Consider the following 17,899-nt stretch of genomic DNA (forward strand, 5'->3'; position numbering starts at 1 on the left):
GAAACTCCACATACTTCTTTTCCATTAAACAATAAAAAATACTCACTACAAACGATATTCGATTAATGCTAATATGTTAAATATATAAATGTTTTTATTTCTGTTTGAATTAAATTATATTCATGCGCAATCGTCAAATGAAAACTAATCAGTAAATCAATAATTTTGTTCAATTTCCACATCCGGAAAATATTGTATAAAAAGTCAATATAAAAATATACCTATATAAAATGCTGTATGAAGAATATTTTTTAAAGAATATCATTTTTTAAAGAGTTTACTACAAATTGTTCCCATTATTTTTTTGTGACGAATAACTGTCATCGACCCAGTGTACTAGTTACTTTTACTGTTCACCTCCATGAATATACTCTATAATTTATATAATAAAAGAATATATATATAGAAATTGCTAAACGAAGACGAATGATGAAACGTCTAAAACGTCAATCAATAAATAATAGCTATTATTAAGAATAATTGCAGCTTGTGTAACTATAAAAAACTAAGACTTGATCAATTAAATAATTATTTAAAAATGATAATCGATTGCACGTCGGCGATGTTTTCGTTATAGAAAATTAATCAGAAATAATAAAAGATATTTTCGAAGGATAATATATTATGTATTGCAGATCCATATTTCTGCACGAGATTGATCATTAAAATATTGATCTTTTTGTCAAGCATGTCCGTGCCCATGTCCCTACTTAATTGCTCGGCTTGCAAACAATGACTCATCGCGCCGTCCTACACGATGTAGTAGACTCCTTTTTTTTCGAAATCTCGTTATACGAATCGTTTCTCAATTTTTTTTCTCTGCCAAGGGGAGACGAGCATGCGACGCATTAATCATCCGCATCAACCGGTCCAGTCTCGTACGATTAAAATCGCGATTACATGCCCGTAGGGTAAGCGAAACTAGGTCGTGTTATATCTAAAATTACAAGGTATTCGCCTGTATGAAGTTAGCCCCCCATTTTTCGAATTTTAAAATTTTAAAGGTTGTTCCAGGTTGTTCTAGACTTGTTCTAAATTGTTCCAAAAGATCAAATTTAAAAAATAAAAATTTTCGCGAAAAATGGAAAAAAACGATTTTTTGACCTGGCCCCCCATTTTTCGAAAATCGAACTTTTAAAGGTTGTTCCAGATTGTTCTAGTTGTTCTAAACATTGTTCCAAAGTGATAATTCCCTAAACAAAATATTTCACGAGATATAATAAAAAAATAGTTTTGTGCGCTAAAACAGTATTTTTACGTTTTCGGCTATAGTTATTATCTCTTAAACACCAAACTGTATATTTTAGCTAAAAACGAACAGAACAACCTGGAACAACTCTCAATTTTGCTAGAACATAATTTTAAAGAGTACTTTACTCTTGGAAATAAACATATTTTTGTTGTTTTTTCGTGTTTTTCGACCGATAACGACGTGACAGCGATCCCAAACTATAGAACAATTACGTACTGGCATAGAACAACTTGGAACAACTCTCAGTTTTGCTAGAACATTATTTTAAAGGGTACTTTACTCTTGGAAATAAACACATTTTTTTTGTTTTTTCATCTTTTTTGCCCGCTAAAGTCGCGATAGCGGTCCCAAACTATAGAACAATTACGTACTGGCATAGAACAACTTGGAACAACTCTCAGTTTTGCTGGAACATTATTTTAAAGAGTACTTTACTCTTGGAAATAAACACATTTTTTTTGTTTTTTCATCTTTTTTGCTCGCTAAAGTCGCGATAGCGGTCCCAAACTATAGAACAATTACGTACTGGCATAGAACAACTTGGAACAACTCTCAATTTTGCTAGAACATAATTTTAAAGAGTACTTTACTCTTGGAAATAAACACATTTTTCTTGTTTTTTTTGTGTTTTTCGACCGATAACGTCGCGACAGCGGTCCCAAACTATAGAACAATTACGTACTGGCATAGAACAACTTGGAACAACTCTCAGTTTTGCTGGAACATTATTTTAAAGAGTACTTTACTCTTGGAAATAAACACATTTTTTTTGTTTTTTCATCTTTTTTGCCCGCTAAAGTCGCGATAGCGGTCCCAAACTATAGAACAATTACGTACTGGCATAGAACAACTTGGAACAACTCTCAGTTTTGCTGGAACATTATTTTAAAGAGTACTTTACTCTTGGAAATAAACACATTTTTTTTGTTTTTTCATCTTTTTTGCTCGCTAAAGTCGCGATAGCGGTCCCAAACTATAGAACAATTACGTACTGGCATAGAACAACTTGGAACAACTCTCAATTTTGCTAGAACATAATTTTAAAGAGTACTTTACTCGTGGAAATAAACACATTTTTTTTGTTTTTTCATCTTTTTTGCTCGCTAAAGTCGCGATAGCGGTCCCAAACTATAGAACAATTACGTACTGGCATAGAACAACTTGGAACAACTCTCAATTTTGCTAGAACATAATTTTAAAGAGTACTTTACTCTTGGAAATAAACACATTTTTCGTGTTTTTTTGTGTTTTTCGACCGATAACGACGTGACAGCGATCCCAAACTATAGAACAATTACGTACTGGCATAGAACAACTTGGAACAACTCTCAGTTTTGCTAGAACATTATTTTAAAGAGTACTTTACTCTTGGAAATAAACACATTTTTTTTGTTTTTTCATCTTTTTTGCCCGCTAAAGTCGCGATAGCGGTCCCAAACTATAGAACAATTACGTACTGGCATAGAACAACTTGGAACAACTCTCAATTTTGCTAGAACATAATTTTAAAGAGTACTTTACTCTTGGAAATAAACACATTTTTCTTGTTTTTTTGTGTTTTTCGACCGATAACGTCGCGACAGCGGTCCCAAACTATAGAACAATTACGTACTGGCATAGAACAACTTGGAACAACTCTCAGTTTTGCTAGAACATTATTTTAAAGGGTACTTTACTCTTGGAAATAAACACATTTTTTTTGTTTTTTCATCTTTTTTGCCCGCTAAAGTCGCGATAGCGGTCCCAAACTATAGAACAATTACATACTGGCATAGAACAACTTGGAACAACTCTCAGTTTTGCTGGAACATTATTTTAAAGAGTACTTTACTCTTGGAAATAAACACATTTTTTTTGTTTTTTCATCTTTTTTGCTCGCTAAAGTCGCGATAGCGGTCCCAAACTATAGAACAATTACGTACTGGCATAGAACAACTTGGAACAACTCTCAATTTTGCTAGAACATAATTTTAAAGAGTACTTTACTCTTGGAAATAAACACATTTTTCTTGTTTTTTTTGTGTTTTTCGACCGATAACGTCGCGACAGCGGTCCCAAACTATAGAACAATTACGTACTGGCATAGAACAACTTGGAACAACTCTCAATTTTGCTAGAACATAATTTTAAAGAGTACTTTACTCTTGGAAATAAACACATTTTTCTTGTTTTTTTGTGTTTTTCGACCGATAACGTCGCGACAGCGGTCCCAAACTATAGAACAATTACGTACTGGCATAGAACAACTTGGAACAACTCTCAGTTTTGCTGGAACATAATTTTAAAGGGTACTTTACTCTTGGAAATAAACATGTTCTAGTAAAATTGAGAGTTGTTCCAAGTTGTTCTATGCCAGTACGTAACTGTTCTATAGTTTACGATCGCTGTCGCGACTTTAGCGGGCGAAAAAGATGAAAAAACAAAAAAAAATGTGTTCATTTCCAAGAGTAAAGTACCCTTTAAAATGATGTTTTAGCAAAACTGAGAGTTGTTCCAAGTTGTTCTATGCCAGTACGTAATTGTTCTATAGTTTGGGACCGCTATCGCGACTTTAGCGAGCAAAAAAGATAAAAAAACAAAAAAAATGTGTTTATTTCCAAGAGTAAAGTACTGTTCAAAAATGAGGTGTCCAATGCATGTGTTCTATGTTGGGACCGCTAAGCAAAACAAAAAAAAAGAAAAAGTTATGTCAAGAGAAAGTACCTTTAAATAATGTTCTAGCAAAACTGAGAGTTGTTCCAAGTTGTTCTATGCCAGTACGTAATTTTTCTATAGTTTGGGACCGCTGTCACGTCGTTATCGGTCGAAAAACACAAAAAAACAAGAAAAATGTGTTTATTTCCAAGAGTAAAGTACTCTTTAAAATTATGTTCTAGCAAAATTGAGAGTTGTTCCAAGTTGTTCTATGCCAGTACGTAATTGTTCTATAGTTTGGGATCGCTGTCACGTCGTTATCGGTCGAAAAACACAAAAAAACAAGAAAAATGTGTTTATTTCCAAGAGTAAAGTACTCTTTAAAATTATGTTCTAGCAAAATTGAGAGTTGTTCCAAGTTGTTCTATGCCAGTACGTAATTGTTCTATAGTTTGGGACCGCTATCGCGACTTTAGCGGGCAAAAAAGATGAAAAAACAAAAAAAATGTGTTTATTTCTAAGAGTAAAGTACCCTTTAAAATAATGTTCTAGCAAAACTGAGAGTTGTTCCAAGTTGTTCTATGCCAGTACGTAATTTTTCTATAGTTTGGGACCGCTGTCACGTCGTTATCGATCGAAAAACACAAAAAAACAAGAAAAATGTGTTTATTTCCAAGAGTAAAGTACTCTTTAAAATTATGTTCTAGCAAAATTGAGAGTTGTTCCAAGTTGTTCTATGCCAGTACGTAATTGTTCTATAGTTTGGGACCGCTGTCGCGACGTTATCGGTCGAAAAACACAAAAAAACAAGAAAAATGTGTTTATTTCCAAGAGTAAAGTACTCTTTAAAATTATGTTCTAGCAAAATTGAGAGTTGTTCCAAGTTGTTCTATGCCAGTACGTAATTGTTCTATAGTTTGGGACCGCTATCGCGACTTTAGCGAGCAAAAAAGATGAAAAAACAAAAAAAATGTGTTTATTTCCAAGAGTAAAGTACTCTTTAAAATAATGTTCCAGCAAAACTGAGAGTTGTTCCAAGTTGTTCTATGCCAGTACGTAATTGTTCTATAGTTTGGGGCCGCTATCGCGACTTTAGCGGGCAAAAAAGATGAAAAAACAAAAAAAATGTGTTTATTTCCAAGAGTAAAGTACCCTTTAAAATAATGTTCTAGCAAAACTGAGAGTTGTTCCAAGTTGTTCTATGCCAGTACGTAATTGTTCTATAGTTTGGGATCGCTGTCACGTCGTTATCGGTCGAAAAACACGAAAAAACAACAAAAATATGTTTATTTCCAAGAGTAAAGTACTCTTTAAAATTATGTTCTAGCAAAATTGAGAGTTGTTCCAGGTTGTTCTGTTCGTTTTTAGCTAAAATATGCAGTTTGGTGTTTAAGAGATAATAACTATAGCCGAAAACGTAAAAATACTGTTTTAGCGCACGAAACTATTTTTTTATTATATCTCGTGAAATATTTTGTTTAGGGAATTATCACTTTGGAACAATGTTTAGAACAACTAGAACAATCTGGAACAACCTTTAAAAGTTCGATTTTCGAAAAATGGGGGGCCAGGTCAAAAAATCGTTTTTTTCCATTTTTCGCGAAAATTTTTATTTTTTAAATTTGATCTTTTGGAACAATTTAGAACAAGTCTAGAACAACCTGGAACAACCTTTAAAATTTTAAAATTCGAAAAATGGGGGGCTAACTTCATACAGGCAGGTATTCGAATGATTTTGCAATGTATTTCGATATTATTAATGTTTCCATTTGTAGTCGACCGTGTCAGACTACAAGCAGTACAATGCTTACTCGATCTGTTTCCTCGCGCGTGAAAATATTCGCATATCATTACGAGCAAATGCAAAGAAAAATTACTGATTCACGAAGAAAACCTTAATGGATTGCAGGGAATCGCATCGATATTCTTGGTGCATCGTACCGCCTTACGTCACGCATATCAATGACGTAAAAACTGAGGAGAAATTCTCCCATTCTCTCTCGATAATTCTTCTCGGAATAGTTAACAGCCGAACTATCAGATTCTCGACCGAAAGACTGACAATCTTCGACAGCCCGCACGTCGCGCTGTTGAATATTCATGATTTAATCATTGACATATCGACAACTATATAAGACTTCGTAGAAGAGAATCGGCTATGCATAAATTAATTGCGAATTGACTCGCGAGAAGACTTCGATAAGTTTCATTCTAATCTTAGAAACTAGAGATTCTTTATCAGCTGTTCGCGCGCGATGCAGCAAAAAATTTCAAAGACATTCCAGTATCGGTGGATATTTATACAGCTATTTAAAAATATATACTCTCTAAATTTCTTGGAAAGAAGACCGAGCAATCTCATTCCAAGAGTGGAATTTTACTCCAAAAGAGTGGAATCTCACTCTTTTGGAATGAGATTGTTCGGTCTTCACTCCGAGAAATTTAAAGAGTAAATATTTAAAAATGGATAAAAAATAAATACAATATATGTTCGAAATATTGAACAATAACAGCACTATAACGCAAATTATAACACGGCGTGATTGATTCGTATCGCGCATATGCCGATAATATCGCGTTATTCATACACATATGCCAACTGAGGCATCATTCAGTGCATTGACCTTTGTTGTGCAATTGTCGTATGTACGTACACATATATTCGCTCCAGTTTACCAGCTCATCCATGCAAAACGAAGACCGTACAAACGCTAATGTATTCGCGAGAAGCCGAGAGGCGGACGACCTGGAATGTGTGTCTCGCTTGACAAACAACATCTATTCACGAATCTTTGATAGAGGTATCGTTGATTCCCGAGATCAAAACAACAAATTTGCACCCGCTTAAATTTACCTTCCAGAATTATTTACATTCGACACTGATAAATTTTAAATATAATTTCCGCTGTTATTTCGAAAAAGCATATATAATATAAAGATCACACATTTGCAAAAATATCTATATTATTAAAATGACGAAAGAAACTTGAAAATACACAGCAACATTTTTTGCCGAAGTAACATTCACAATCAGTAGCTATTAATATTAAAAATTATTAAAAAATGTTAAATATGAATGTAATAAATATATTAATAAGTCCTAAATACTTTTGTGTAATTAAATATTTTATCTAACATATAATATCCAATATATATGAATAAATAATACAAATAAACGGACTGTTGCATTGTAATATTCGATAATTTAAAACAACAATTATAAAGAAGAGAATTAATCGTCGTTGCAAACCGGTTTTTCTAGATACTTAGAGATTGCTTTACTCAGCGGATTTATGCATTTTAAGATTTCATACTAGCATCCGTATTCGGATGACGATTGCGAGAAGAGCTAATAGTACGTGCATATATTGCATTAAGACACGCGATGTGAAAATCTACTTCGCGATACATGTCATATATTACTTTTTACGTTCTCATCAAAATCATTTACGCTCTCTCTCTCAGGGCAGAATGACAGATAAGTCCAATGAACCCATGGCTAGTTTTATCTGCTGCCGACGTACTTCGCCAAGAAAAAAATCCTATCTAAAAGATTGGCATGTAATCTGTACACGGTCTTTCGGAGACGAGAAAATAAACTCGCAAAAGTATGGATACTGCGAAAAAGAACAGTTAAAAAAACAGACCGCTTCGTGATGTGCTTTGAATATTTCATACTTTATAGGTCAATGCTGTCATAAACATACTTTATACGTGCACAAAAGAATTATTCATTAAATAATCCGATATTTCAAAATTGTTTAAGTATAAAATTAAATATTTTAGAGCGGACTTACTCTTCATTAAATATCGGTTTTACGTTAAATATCGGTTCATTATAATGCATGCTGGAAAAATTCTCTTATATGTATAAATTATCTTTATATTTAGAATTAATGAATATTTAAACTGATAGCCTTAGATTTATTTATAACTCGAAAATTACTAAGTAAGATTTAAAAAATGAAAAAGTTACTATCAAAGTATACAAAAAAATTTAAAAAAGCAAGATAATTCTTTATCTTAGTTCTTATTAATAAAATAAATTGCCACGAAAAAACTTGTATTTACTTTAATATTTGATCACGTCACGAACTAATGCAAAGATTGCAGTTTCATCCATTTTGTATATGTTGTATGAGCACTAAATATATCTTATATAGGTATTGTGTTCATTTTACTTATGTTAGCAAATATAAGCTTCTAATATATAAATAAATAATACAAATAATGCACATCTATACATTAACACAATTGTGCTAAAATGGCTATGTCACATCTTAACAGTCATTATAAATATAATGGTTAAATGAGTTTATTGAAACTTTGAAAAAATGCTTGCTTTACCACAAAAATGCTCACATATTATTTCATGTCTTGCCGAAAAAATTTTTGTCGTAAGACTATTTTCACGAACCTCGGTCAACAACAATCGACCAATGTCGCAAAGAGGAAACTAATTACCAAGTTTCGAAGCACGATCCAATCTCAAATTGTGTAAGATCGTTCATTGTTTGCGCTCGTCCGAAATGCTCGGCTGAAATATAGTTCAGGGTTACGTATTTCGTGCGAAACTCTCGAAAACTTCGGTAATTCAGCAAATATGTATATTTATATACAAAAAAATGGTGTCCAAAGCAAATATATATATGTACGTATTACTGCAATTACAATTTAATATCATTAATAATGTAGATGAATATGTAATTTGAACATAATCAGAACTCATTAAAGTGATTCAAAACAAAGATATATAAAATTAAATGAAATAAAAATACCTATATTCAATCCATCATAAATAAATAGATCAATATTTTTCTAATGACAATATTGAATAGAATTATTATTATTAAAATTTTTAATTCTTAAAAATCGGAAAGCTAATTTTTCGGCTGGTCTTTTTAGGATATTATTTTTAGTCATTTAAAAATCACTCAAAAATGTTAATAATTTTATATATTCCTTAATGTTTCTCAATTATCTAAAATTTGCTCGGTTAAAACAGTTTTCGCTTTAGATTTCTCGTTATTTTTTGAATATTAGAAAAAAAATCATAGATACAAAGAAATAAAATTGCGATATAACATGTCATTAAACTGAAAAGAAAAAGTTTTTCGTGTAGTGTGTGTACTGTAACTACCTATCGCAACAATAAATTCACGATCCGTAAGTTATTACCATCACATCCGCATTGGAGAGAAAGTACACGGTTAAAAGTAAGATAACAAATAGACGAGGAATAATAGATATCATTTTCTGTATTACTTCTCTTTCTAAAAACTATCGGAATCTACGAGACTGTAATGAGCAGCGTGTATGTGGCATTATGCACGTTAGCGAGAGAAAATACGTGTATATCCGGCTATTATCCTCACGAGTCTCGTGACTCTTTGTTAGTGAAATTTACGAACGACCAGGAATCCCGTTCAAGGTAGACCGGCCTCGGTCGGCTTCGGGCATCCGAGAGAGCGGGTCGTCAGAAGTTCTTGCGAGCCAGAGCTTCTCTCCACTTCACGGTGTGATATTTAAGGTACAATCATACGTCTTTTAAAATGCGATGGTCAACAAAGCTAACTCGCCTTTTAGCAATTCGATCGTTAACAGGCGTGTTAACAAGTCTGGAACTCGATACACACGTTTGAGTTGTAACTGCGAGACATATTGAAACCGCAAACACTATGTAATTGGAGATAACCTAACGCCTTAAAGGCAACCAAGTATCGCAATCTACGACCGTAAAATGTAGGTCTACAATTGTCCGTCCGACTGGTACTATGCCAGATGTGACACAGATAATTAGGACGGCATCAATCACGCACGAGATCGTAGCCTAACGCTAAAACACCGGATGTCCCTTTCTTTTTCTTACGAGAGATCAATGATCGAAGTCTTCTTCGCGAAGGCGACGAGGCGTGCAGAAAATTATGGAGACGCTGGACAAAGTTAGGGCAACGCGTCTACTGCATGACGGACATTAATAAGTTTGCGGTCAGGCTCTAAATTTATGACAGGTCATACGGAACGTGAAAGGAAAACGCATCGCTAGACATGTTGTTACTGTTGTACTGTCAAGACGGAAACGGTATTTAGATAAAAACGTATTATTGCGGCTGTCCAAGTTTATGCGAAAATTGAGAACGCGAAATTTATGCAAAGAGAAAATGTGTATTAATTATTTATTAAATTTATATACCTATATATATGTCAAATTTATGAAATATAAATATATATAATAATATATAAAATGATATACCTAATATAAATTTATATATATTTATATAATCGAAGTATTTCTATTATATTGCTTTGCGATATCGATTATCCCTCCACGACTTAGCCACTAAATTCTGAAAGTTGTACAAACAAATGAGTGGCATTAGTTCCACCCACGCAATTCGAGTCACCATACTGTAGTTGTGAAATAAGCATCGTCCGCGATTGCAGATCGCAATTAATGATAATTGCACTATTAGCTATACGGTTCTACTAAGCACTTCTGCCCCTTAAGGCAACGAGGGCTGAATTTAATTGCAATTATAAATCTAGATCAGCACTAGAATATCAGTTTAATTACTTTGGCACTGTTTATGTTCTGCAATTAATACTTTGCACATTTTGTTTGTCGAAAATAATTTAATAAATTTAACGAAATACAGATGCTCTAATCAAGCGGTAAGATATTAAGATCGTAAACAATTTCAATTAGTAATTGATATGCCATCGTCAAAATAATAAGTTATAATAAAAATTATAAATTATTATTATTTTTCATTCATATATTGTAATTGATCATATATGTTATTTGTAAATCATAATACACAGAAAAAATAATTTTGAGATTTTATATGTCTAACTTTAAATGTGTGTATCATATATAACACACATATGCATTATGATTTTCAATTTAAACATAGTTTGGGAAACAAATACCGACATAAATTAATAATAAACCATGTGAGTAATTAGGCAAAGAATGAATTAGGCAAAGAATGAATTAAGCAAAGAATGAATTAGGCAATAGATATCTAAATTCTTATTACGAATTGTTTTAATAGGTACATTGCAAAGTCAACATTCCCCCTAGCAGAACAGCCTCGTAAGATTTGATATCGGTATGTTGGTCTGAACTTTAACTGAGCTAAAAGGTCATGTATCAGATACATGCTCTGCTGAAATGTGCCTCCCGAACAATCTAGCCAAAAATAGCGGGCATCAGTGCTGCCAGGAGTTAAAGACTGAATCGGGGGTATTGTATTACGAGGTTGATTGCCTACAAATTGACTTTCCTATACAGAGATGAAATAAGCGAGAATGCACATAACAATTCGTGATATATTGCCATAACCAACAGCGCTTTATCTAAAATTGAGAGCAATCGAGAATCCGTGACGTTGCAGAATAAATCGCGAACTATAAATGGAAATGTCATTCTAATAGCGATCAAACTGCGAATTAATAACATATTTTTTTACGACTTTAAAATAGAATTTTTTAGTAAAATTAAGCATAGTGATTATCTCTCATAGATCTTTTATATTATAGTCAAACTTTTCAATTTAATTTTTTTCCTGAAATTTAAAATATATTTTAAATTAATTTCAAAGAAGAGAATATAATATTTATTTCCATAAAATTTCATGAAAAACTTGTTATTTTTAATTAACATTAAAATTATAAAATGCATCAATATTTTTATTTAAGAAAAGAGATTCATATTTTTAATTTATTTAAAAAATACTTATTATCCGTTTGTTCTAAAATAGATATATAAAAGTCAAATATGCTTTTCATTTGTTTAGTCATCTAGTCACGTAAAAAAAATCTGAATGATTATTTCTCTATCCCTCATCCGCAGCAATATCCGCGCTAAAATTCTCGTAACGATCGCGACACCCCTCGTTGGAGGCAGGGTATTTTAATATCCGGTCGCGACGAAAAATTTGTTCTTTTTATCAATAACGAAGACTTCGATTACGTTTCCCGCGTAATGTAACGTTACGATCCGCGCGCGAGGCGAGATGTTACGCAAACACACGGTAGAAAGTCAGACGATTAAGTGTGAAGCCTTCTTCGCGGCAGCTCGTGGCAGGAGAGTGAGTCGGCTCTCGTGGGGATTTCCTGGCGCACACACGTTCGCATAAGATACGCACAAGCGCGACGCAGATTGGAGATGCATCACGCTGTCCGCATCCGAGACGATAGGCAGGAAATTCGCACGCGCGAGCACGCACCGCTTTCCTCGGGGAAGATTCAAGTCGAGTTAAGCGAATTATAACGACGTCTCGAAGGAGGAAGTGAAGACGCGCTTCTTCCACGAGGAAGAACTCGTTTCATCGTTGATTAAATAACGCTACGCTACGTTCCCTCGTGTTATTTCCTGCTTAATAATCGACACGGTTCCGGGAGCACGACCGATGACGACAATCGCGAATTTCAATTGTAATATTTTCGCAATAACTACCTTTCGCCCGGAAGAGATTGTCGATCACAGACGCCATAAAGCTAGCTCGTAAAAAGGATAGAAACATAGTTATCTTCATTTTACGACTTCGCCATCTTCATTTTATTATGGTACCGTAAAGCATTAAATTATTTGAATGATAAAATGATTACAAAAAGTCAAGAGAAAAATATTCAAGACAGTATAGTCAAGTATATTTGCATATTATTATGTAGAATATTTCATCTTCCGTACATCTCTTTAATAAGACAGGAAAAGATCTTTAAATAAATAGCCACATTTTAAAGATTACATCAGATAAATATTTTTAAAAAATATTAATTATTAATCAATTAATCAATAGTAGAAATTCAAATAGTAAAAAAAGTGTTTTAAATTATTATTTTCAATATTAAAATATTTTGTTATAAATAAAAATAAATTTGTTATTATATTCTTACTGTATAATTGTGTCATTATTTTAATATGGAAAATTATCTTGTATCGTAAAATAATAATGCAAATATAATGAGTCACATAAATTGAAAAAAAGACATCCTCAAGATAAAATTTCGGACATACGCATAAAATAAACTAATTTCAGATTATGTGTCTGTTCGTATGGCGATAAGACCTGTGTTTATCGTTATAGTACACCGATACCTGTCTTCAAGAATGTAAACAGAATAAGACACGACACTGTACTCAGCTAAACTAATAAAAATGCTAGATGCATCTCGAATATCCAGTGGTAAAACTCACTCGGCCGTTCTTACGAGATCGTCTTCGGGAAAAAAATCGAACGATTCCATACCATCTTCGCAGAAACTTCGCAAGAAGAGTTTTATCAGATTAAGACGGTTATCCTTGGAAAACCGAGCGAACGTCGTATCGTACTTTCAATGGCCGATAAAGCAAAAGCAAATTACTCGCTAAGTAAAGAGGCCTACTACCAGTCCAGGATAGCCATCGTTCGTTCCTTATCACGACTTATTAGCCTGCGCGCGTGTTAAATTCCGCTTAATTTCGCGCTTTTCGAACCCGGTAGCCGGAGTTGTTATCCGGTGACAAGCGAAAAGATTGGCCGCGAGAACATTCCATGTGCGAGATGAGAGCCCGAAGTCTCCACGGATCTCTTCACACACACTTAAAGATGCGGTCTTGTGTGTAATTCGATCTTATCATTGAAACTGGGTATACGTATTCGTATTCGCTTATATAGGGTGTCATGAGCTCGCTAAGATATCGTAAGGCTAGAGCAAGATTGCTTATCGTTGATAGTATGTTGCAACGAAAATAATTATAATTTAAAATGTACAATTTGCACATTTCAGTAGAAAATATTTTTGAAAATATTTATTTAATTGTATTATTTTCGTAATCCGTATATTTTTCGTGCGCATTATTCTGTTTTATCAAAATATCTATTATGCCTTCTCTAATCGAAAAAACATATTTTTGTATAAAAAATATTCATAATTACTTATAAACTGACCTTTTACAACTTCTCGTAGTATCCTCATCGTCGGCCGGTGCTCCTGCTCCCGAATCCTAAAAAAATACAATAATTCTTATATATTATAAATATATAATAAAAGCTAAGCACTATATAATAACTGTACTATATAATAATAAAGAAAAATATTTTGTACAATAAAAATAATTCTAATCTTAACGTTATTATTTAAAAATTAAAGTTTCAAAATTATATGTATAGATCGATTTTACTGCTGATCGCTCGATAGTATAATTTTAAAAAATAATAATGAACAAGGCAGCTATAGGAAATTAATAATTAATTCTCTTGCTTTCTTTTTTTCATTCGGCCAATTTCTGCTACAGACAAAAAGACAAACAAGCAGCGTTAATAATTTGCGGTGAAAGCGCCAACAAAGAAAAACGTTGCTGTGGAATTACGTCAATACTAACTTCATGACAGACAAGAGAATATGGACAAGCCTTTATTCGCCCCCCTTTCCAGAAGATAATTGAGGCATCGTGACAACGACGGTGAACGGTACAGAACGTTGGCAAACAGTTGTATGTCTGAAGACAATACTTCACAAGCTACCGAAAAAAAAACCGCGCAAACGCTCCATTCGAAAGTTTATTATACTCGTCTGACGAAACGTTGTTGGCAATGCAAACAAACCTGTCGTCAAAAGAGACAACGATAGAAAGAGGATAGAGAAAGAGAAATTAGCATTGCTTCCGTAAATTTAGCCTTCAAATTACGATTCAAGTAAACTTGTATAAAGTTTGAATAAATTGAAACATATCTCGCGTTTAAATTAATAAAACTAAACAATTTTGGGGTAATCCCAGTTTTCACTCCTCAAATGAAATTTTTTTATTTCAGCGAGTGAACAATTTTTCTACAAAAATCTAGTATTTTTTTATAATTCTGACAGCTTTCTATCAAAATTCTATTAAAATTCAAATCAATCTTGACTTAAGTAAAAATGCAAATGAAGCTGGCAAAACTCACATTTTTGGATCTATTTTTATATTTAATCGTTAAAATTCTATTTAAAACATGTATAATTATTTTAGAATTTTAGACAGCTATCAATTTAAAGAGAAATTCAATTTAAATAGCCATTTAATTATATAGAAATTATAAAAATAATTTGTCAACTTTTTGCAGTGTAATAAAAGAGACATTATATTTTACAATCTGATAAAGTAAAGTGCAATATAATCATATGTAGAAAATTTTAAAGAGATCGCGTTTAATATATAATCACTATAATTAATATTATTAATAATCAGTGTAATCCATAATCCTTGAAACTTTTTAAAAGTTATCTTAATAATTTATTTAATAACCATAATAATGTGCGTTAATAAATGTAATGTTATATCTGAAATGTTTGGTATACAATATTTATACATCAATAAACACGTAAAAAATAGCCTCGTTTTTATCGAGACAAGTTAATATATTACAACGAAATTTATAGTCTTGTTTTATATATCGCTTCTCACTTATAGAGTGGCGAGACATTTCCACGCGTCATTTGGCTGCATGTATAGGCTATGCGCGTCGATGCACGGTGCGGTGGCTCTTTTATTAATAAAGTGCATCGTAAATACCAAAAGAGGATACGAAGAGCTCGAATCCTGCGCCGTGGCGCACAGTCACGCAGAAAACGAACCCTCAAAATCAATAGACGACCAGCAGCCCAAGGCTACCCTCGTCCCGCAAAAACTGCAACTAGCCCCTTCGTTTTTAAGTGCACTTATCTGTATGCAAAGTGCACGATAGGGCAACCCTTTTCTAGTCCCTTAAAACTAAAAATGCTCGACGTGCAAGCAAAATGAATTGTGCTCAAGAGCGTTTCTGGCACGCGTGAACACGATATACTATAGAAAAATTGCAGTACAATCATTTTTGTAATCTGCATTACAACAAAAAATAAAAAATAAAATCTTGTTAAATATATATATGTAATGTATATATGTAAATTAAATGTATGTATATTTATGTATATATGTATTACAAAATTATCTTAAATAATATATTATTTTTTATGTACCTCAAAAATGTAATCTTTATGAAATGCTGATACAATTTCGCCTTTTTTTGCGAACAAATTTTAGCGCGCTAAACTTATAACAGATAAAAAGAAGTGTAGCAAAACTGTGTTTGGATAAGCAACAACGATATTCTATGTATTGTATATAGATATAGGACGCTTATCTTTGTACTTCCAAAAAATAAAAAAAATTATCTTTATATAAAGCATTAATATATTTTATAATAACAAGATAAAAAAATTTTAAAAAATATTCAAGATTGAAAATACGCAGCGTGCACAAAAATGTATTCAAGATCGATTAAAATGTATGTCTCGGACACAGTTATAAATCACTATCACAATAAATATAAGAACAGTTATAGATATTATATATATATGCGATGCTGTCAATACATATATATTTTCGATATTGAAATTTCAAGAATATTCAACAATACTATATAGTTTCTTTCACAGCGAGAGTGGAATATGCAAAACACAGCATCCTGCAATTATCCTCGACGAAGATACTTTACAATGTATTACCGTCGCGGTTAAGAAAATTGATCGTGCGAGCGCATAAAACAACGCGCACGCTCTCTCTATTAGAAGCGCAGTACAATTTTCCAATCTTGCCTTAGCGCAGCTTAAAATAGAACCTTTCATTTACTGAAAAGAAGATTGCGCCTGACCGAGGCAAGAGAGAAAGATAAGGCGAAAAGGAGGGAGCAAGCAGCAGAGGCCCTGCAGCTTTTTTAATTGCGGCTTTCAAGGTGAATGCACAGCATCGTGCGATACAAAGTGAATTCGCCACTGCTACTATGAGTGTTTCTAACTTTAATACCCGAGTCTATTTTAAAGTTCAGCAAAGAGAGAAATATCTGTCAATTTAAATTTTAAATCGAATTATGTCTAACGCGAGAGTAAAAATAATTAATTATAAATATCACTCCAAGTTCCAAATTAATGGACATTTTTGACGATATTTTTAGACTTTGAAATACACAAACAATTTTGACATTTGCACATCGCACTATAAAATTTTTAAAATATTTTATGAAAGCTTTATGAGAGAGAAAAATATAACATTTACGTGAAATAATTTAGAGTGCTGTTTATGAGAAGAAGTAAGTCTGAACGTTGCATTACGACATATGACCTTTCCAAGCACACTTCCCACTCATCTTCACTTTTACTCACAATAAACAAGGGGCACAGTTCTAGATACATTCAAGCTACTGCATATACAGGGTGCTTTGAAAATAGCAGTGCTGCTTTTTCCGATAAAAAAGATATACGTGTGCAGTTATATTAAAGTAAGCAATCTCATGATATCCTGAAAATTCATAAAAATTCATAGACTTATAATGTGACGATTATACGCAATTAATTTGTAATCCTGTTGTATTTGGATCCATAAAAATGAAATAAAAATGCATGACAATGTTAAAATCGAAACCGATAGTTTTCTCAAGCGCACAAAGGCAACTGGAGAAATCTGACAACCTAAAGTTACGTACCTAAAACACATGACGCGAATTTCAGATTATAATTACATACACTCGGAACTGACAACTAGCGAAATGCGGATACGAGATTCGCGATCGCGACAATGTTGTTCATCTGGTCCCACATGAATTATGTTGCATTTCTCTCGATGTTCGTACGTATGTATTAGTTCTCGATACAAGCTCCTTAACAGAAATATATACTGCCACATGTGTATGCAGTTGATTTCGCTTTCTCACGATGTATTCATGAGAAATTCTCCAATAACTTTTCCTAGGCATCGATACGATCTCCACAAATAAACCATATTGATCGATATTAGATAAAATTATTAGAGTTGGTATCGATATTAGATATAATTATTAGAGTTTAATATCAAATACAAACTTATTTTGAGATAAAATAAAATATAATAATCTTATCTTACCTCGTAGTTTGTAAATTTTATGAAAAATATACATATTTACTATAAAATGTATATTTTATATTATAATTGCAACATTTCTAATAAAACAGGCAAAGTAATCAGTTACTAATATTAAA

General features: G+C 32.7%; 1 protein-coding gene across 2 annotated transcripts in view; it reads right to left on the reverse strand.

The window, feature by feature from the left end:
* The window catches only part of ssh (Protein phosphatase Slingshot), a 117,171-nt gene that overhangs the window by 92,323 nt on the left and 6,949 nt on the right, over window positions 1-17,899 (reverse strand). For both annotated transcript variants that reach the window (XM_029302299.2, XM_029302298.2), the window contains one exon: window positions 13,822-13,877. In XM_029302299.2, the coding sequence (XP_029158132.1) occupies window positions 13,822-13,877 (56 nt within the window). The remainder of the gene's footprint in view (window positions 1-13,821; window positions 13,878-17,899) is intronic.

Source organism: Nylanderia fulva, unplaced genomic scaffold (assembly GCF_048542155.1).
Source record: "Nylanderia fulva isolate GAGA-0341 unplaced genomic scaffold, ASM4854215v1 Scaffold30, whole genome shotgun sequence".
NCBI classification, from domain to species: Eukaryota; Metazoa; Arthropoda; class Insecta; order Hymenoptera; family Formicidae; genus Nylanderia; species Nylanderia fulva.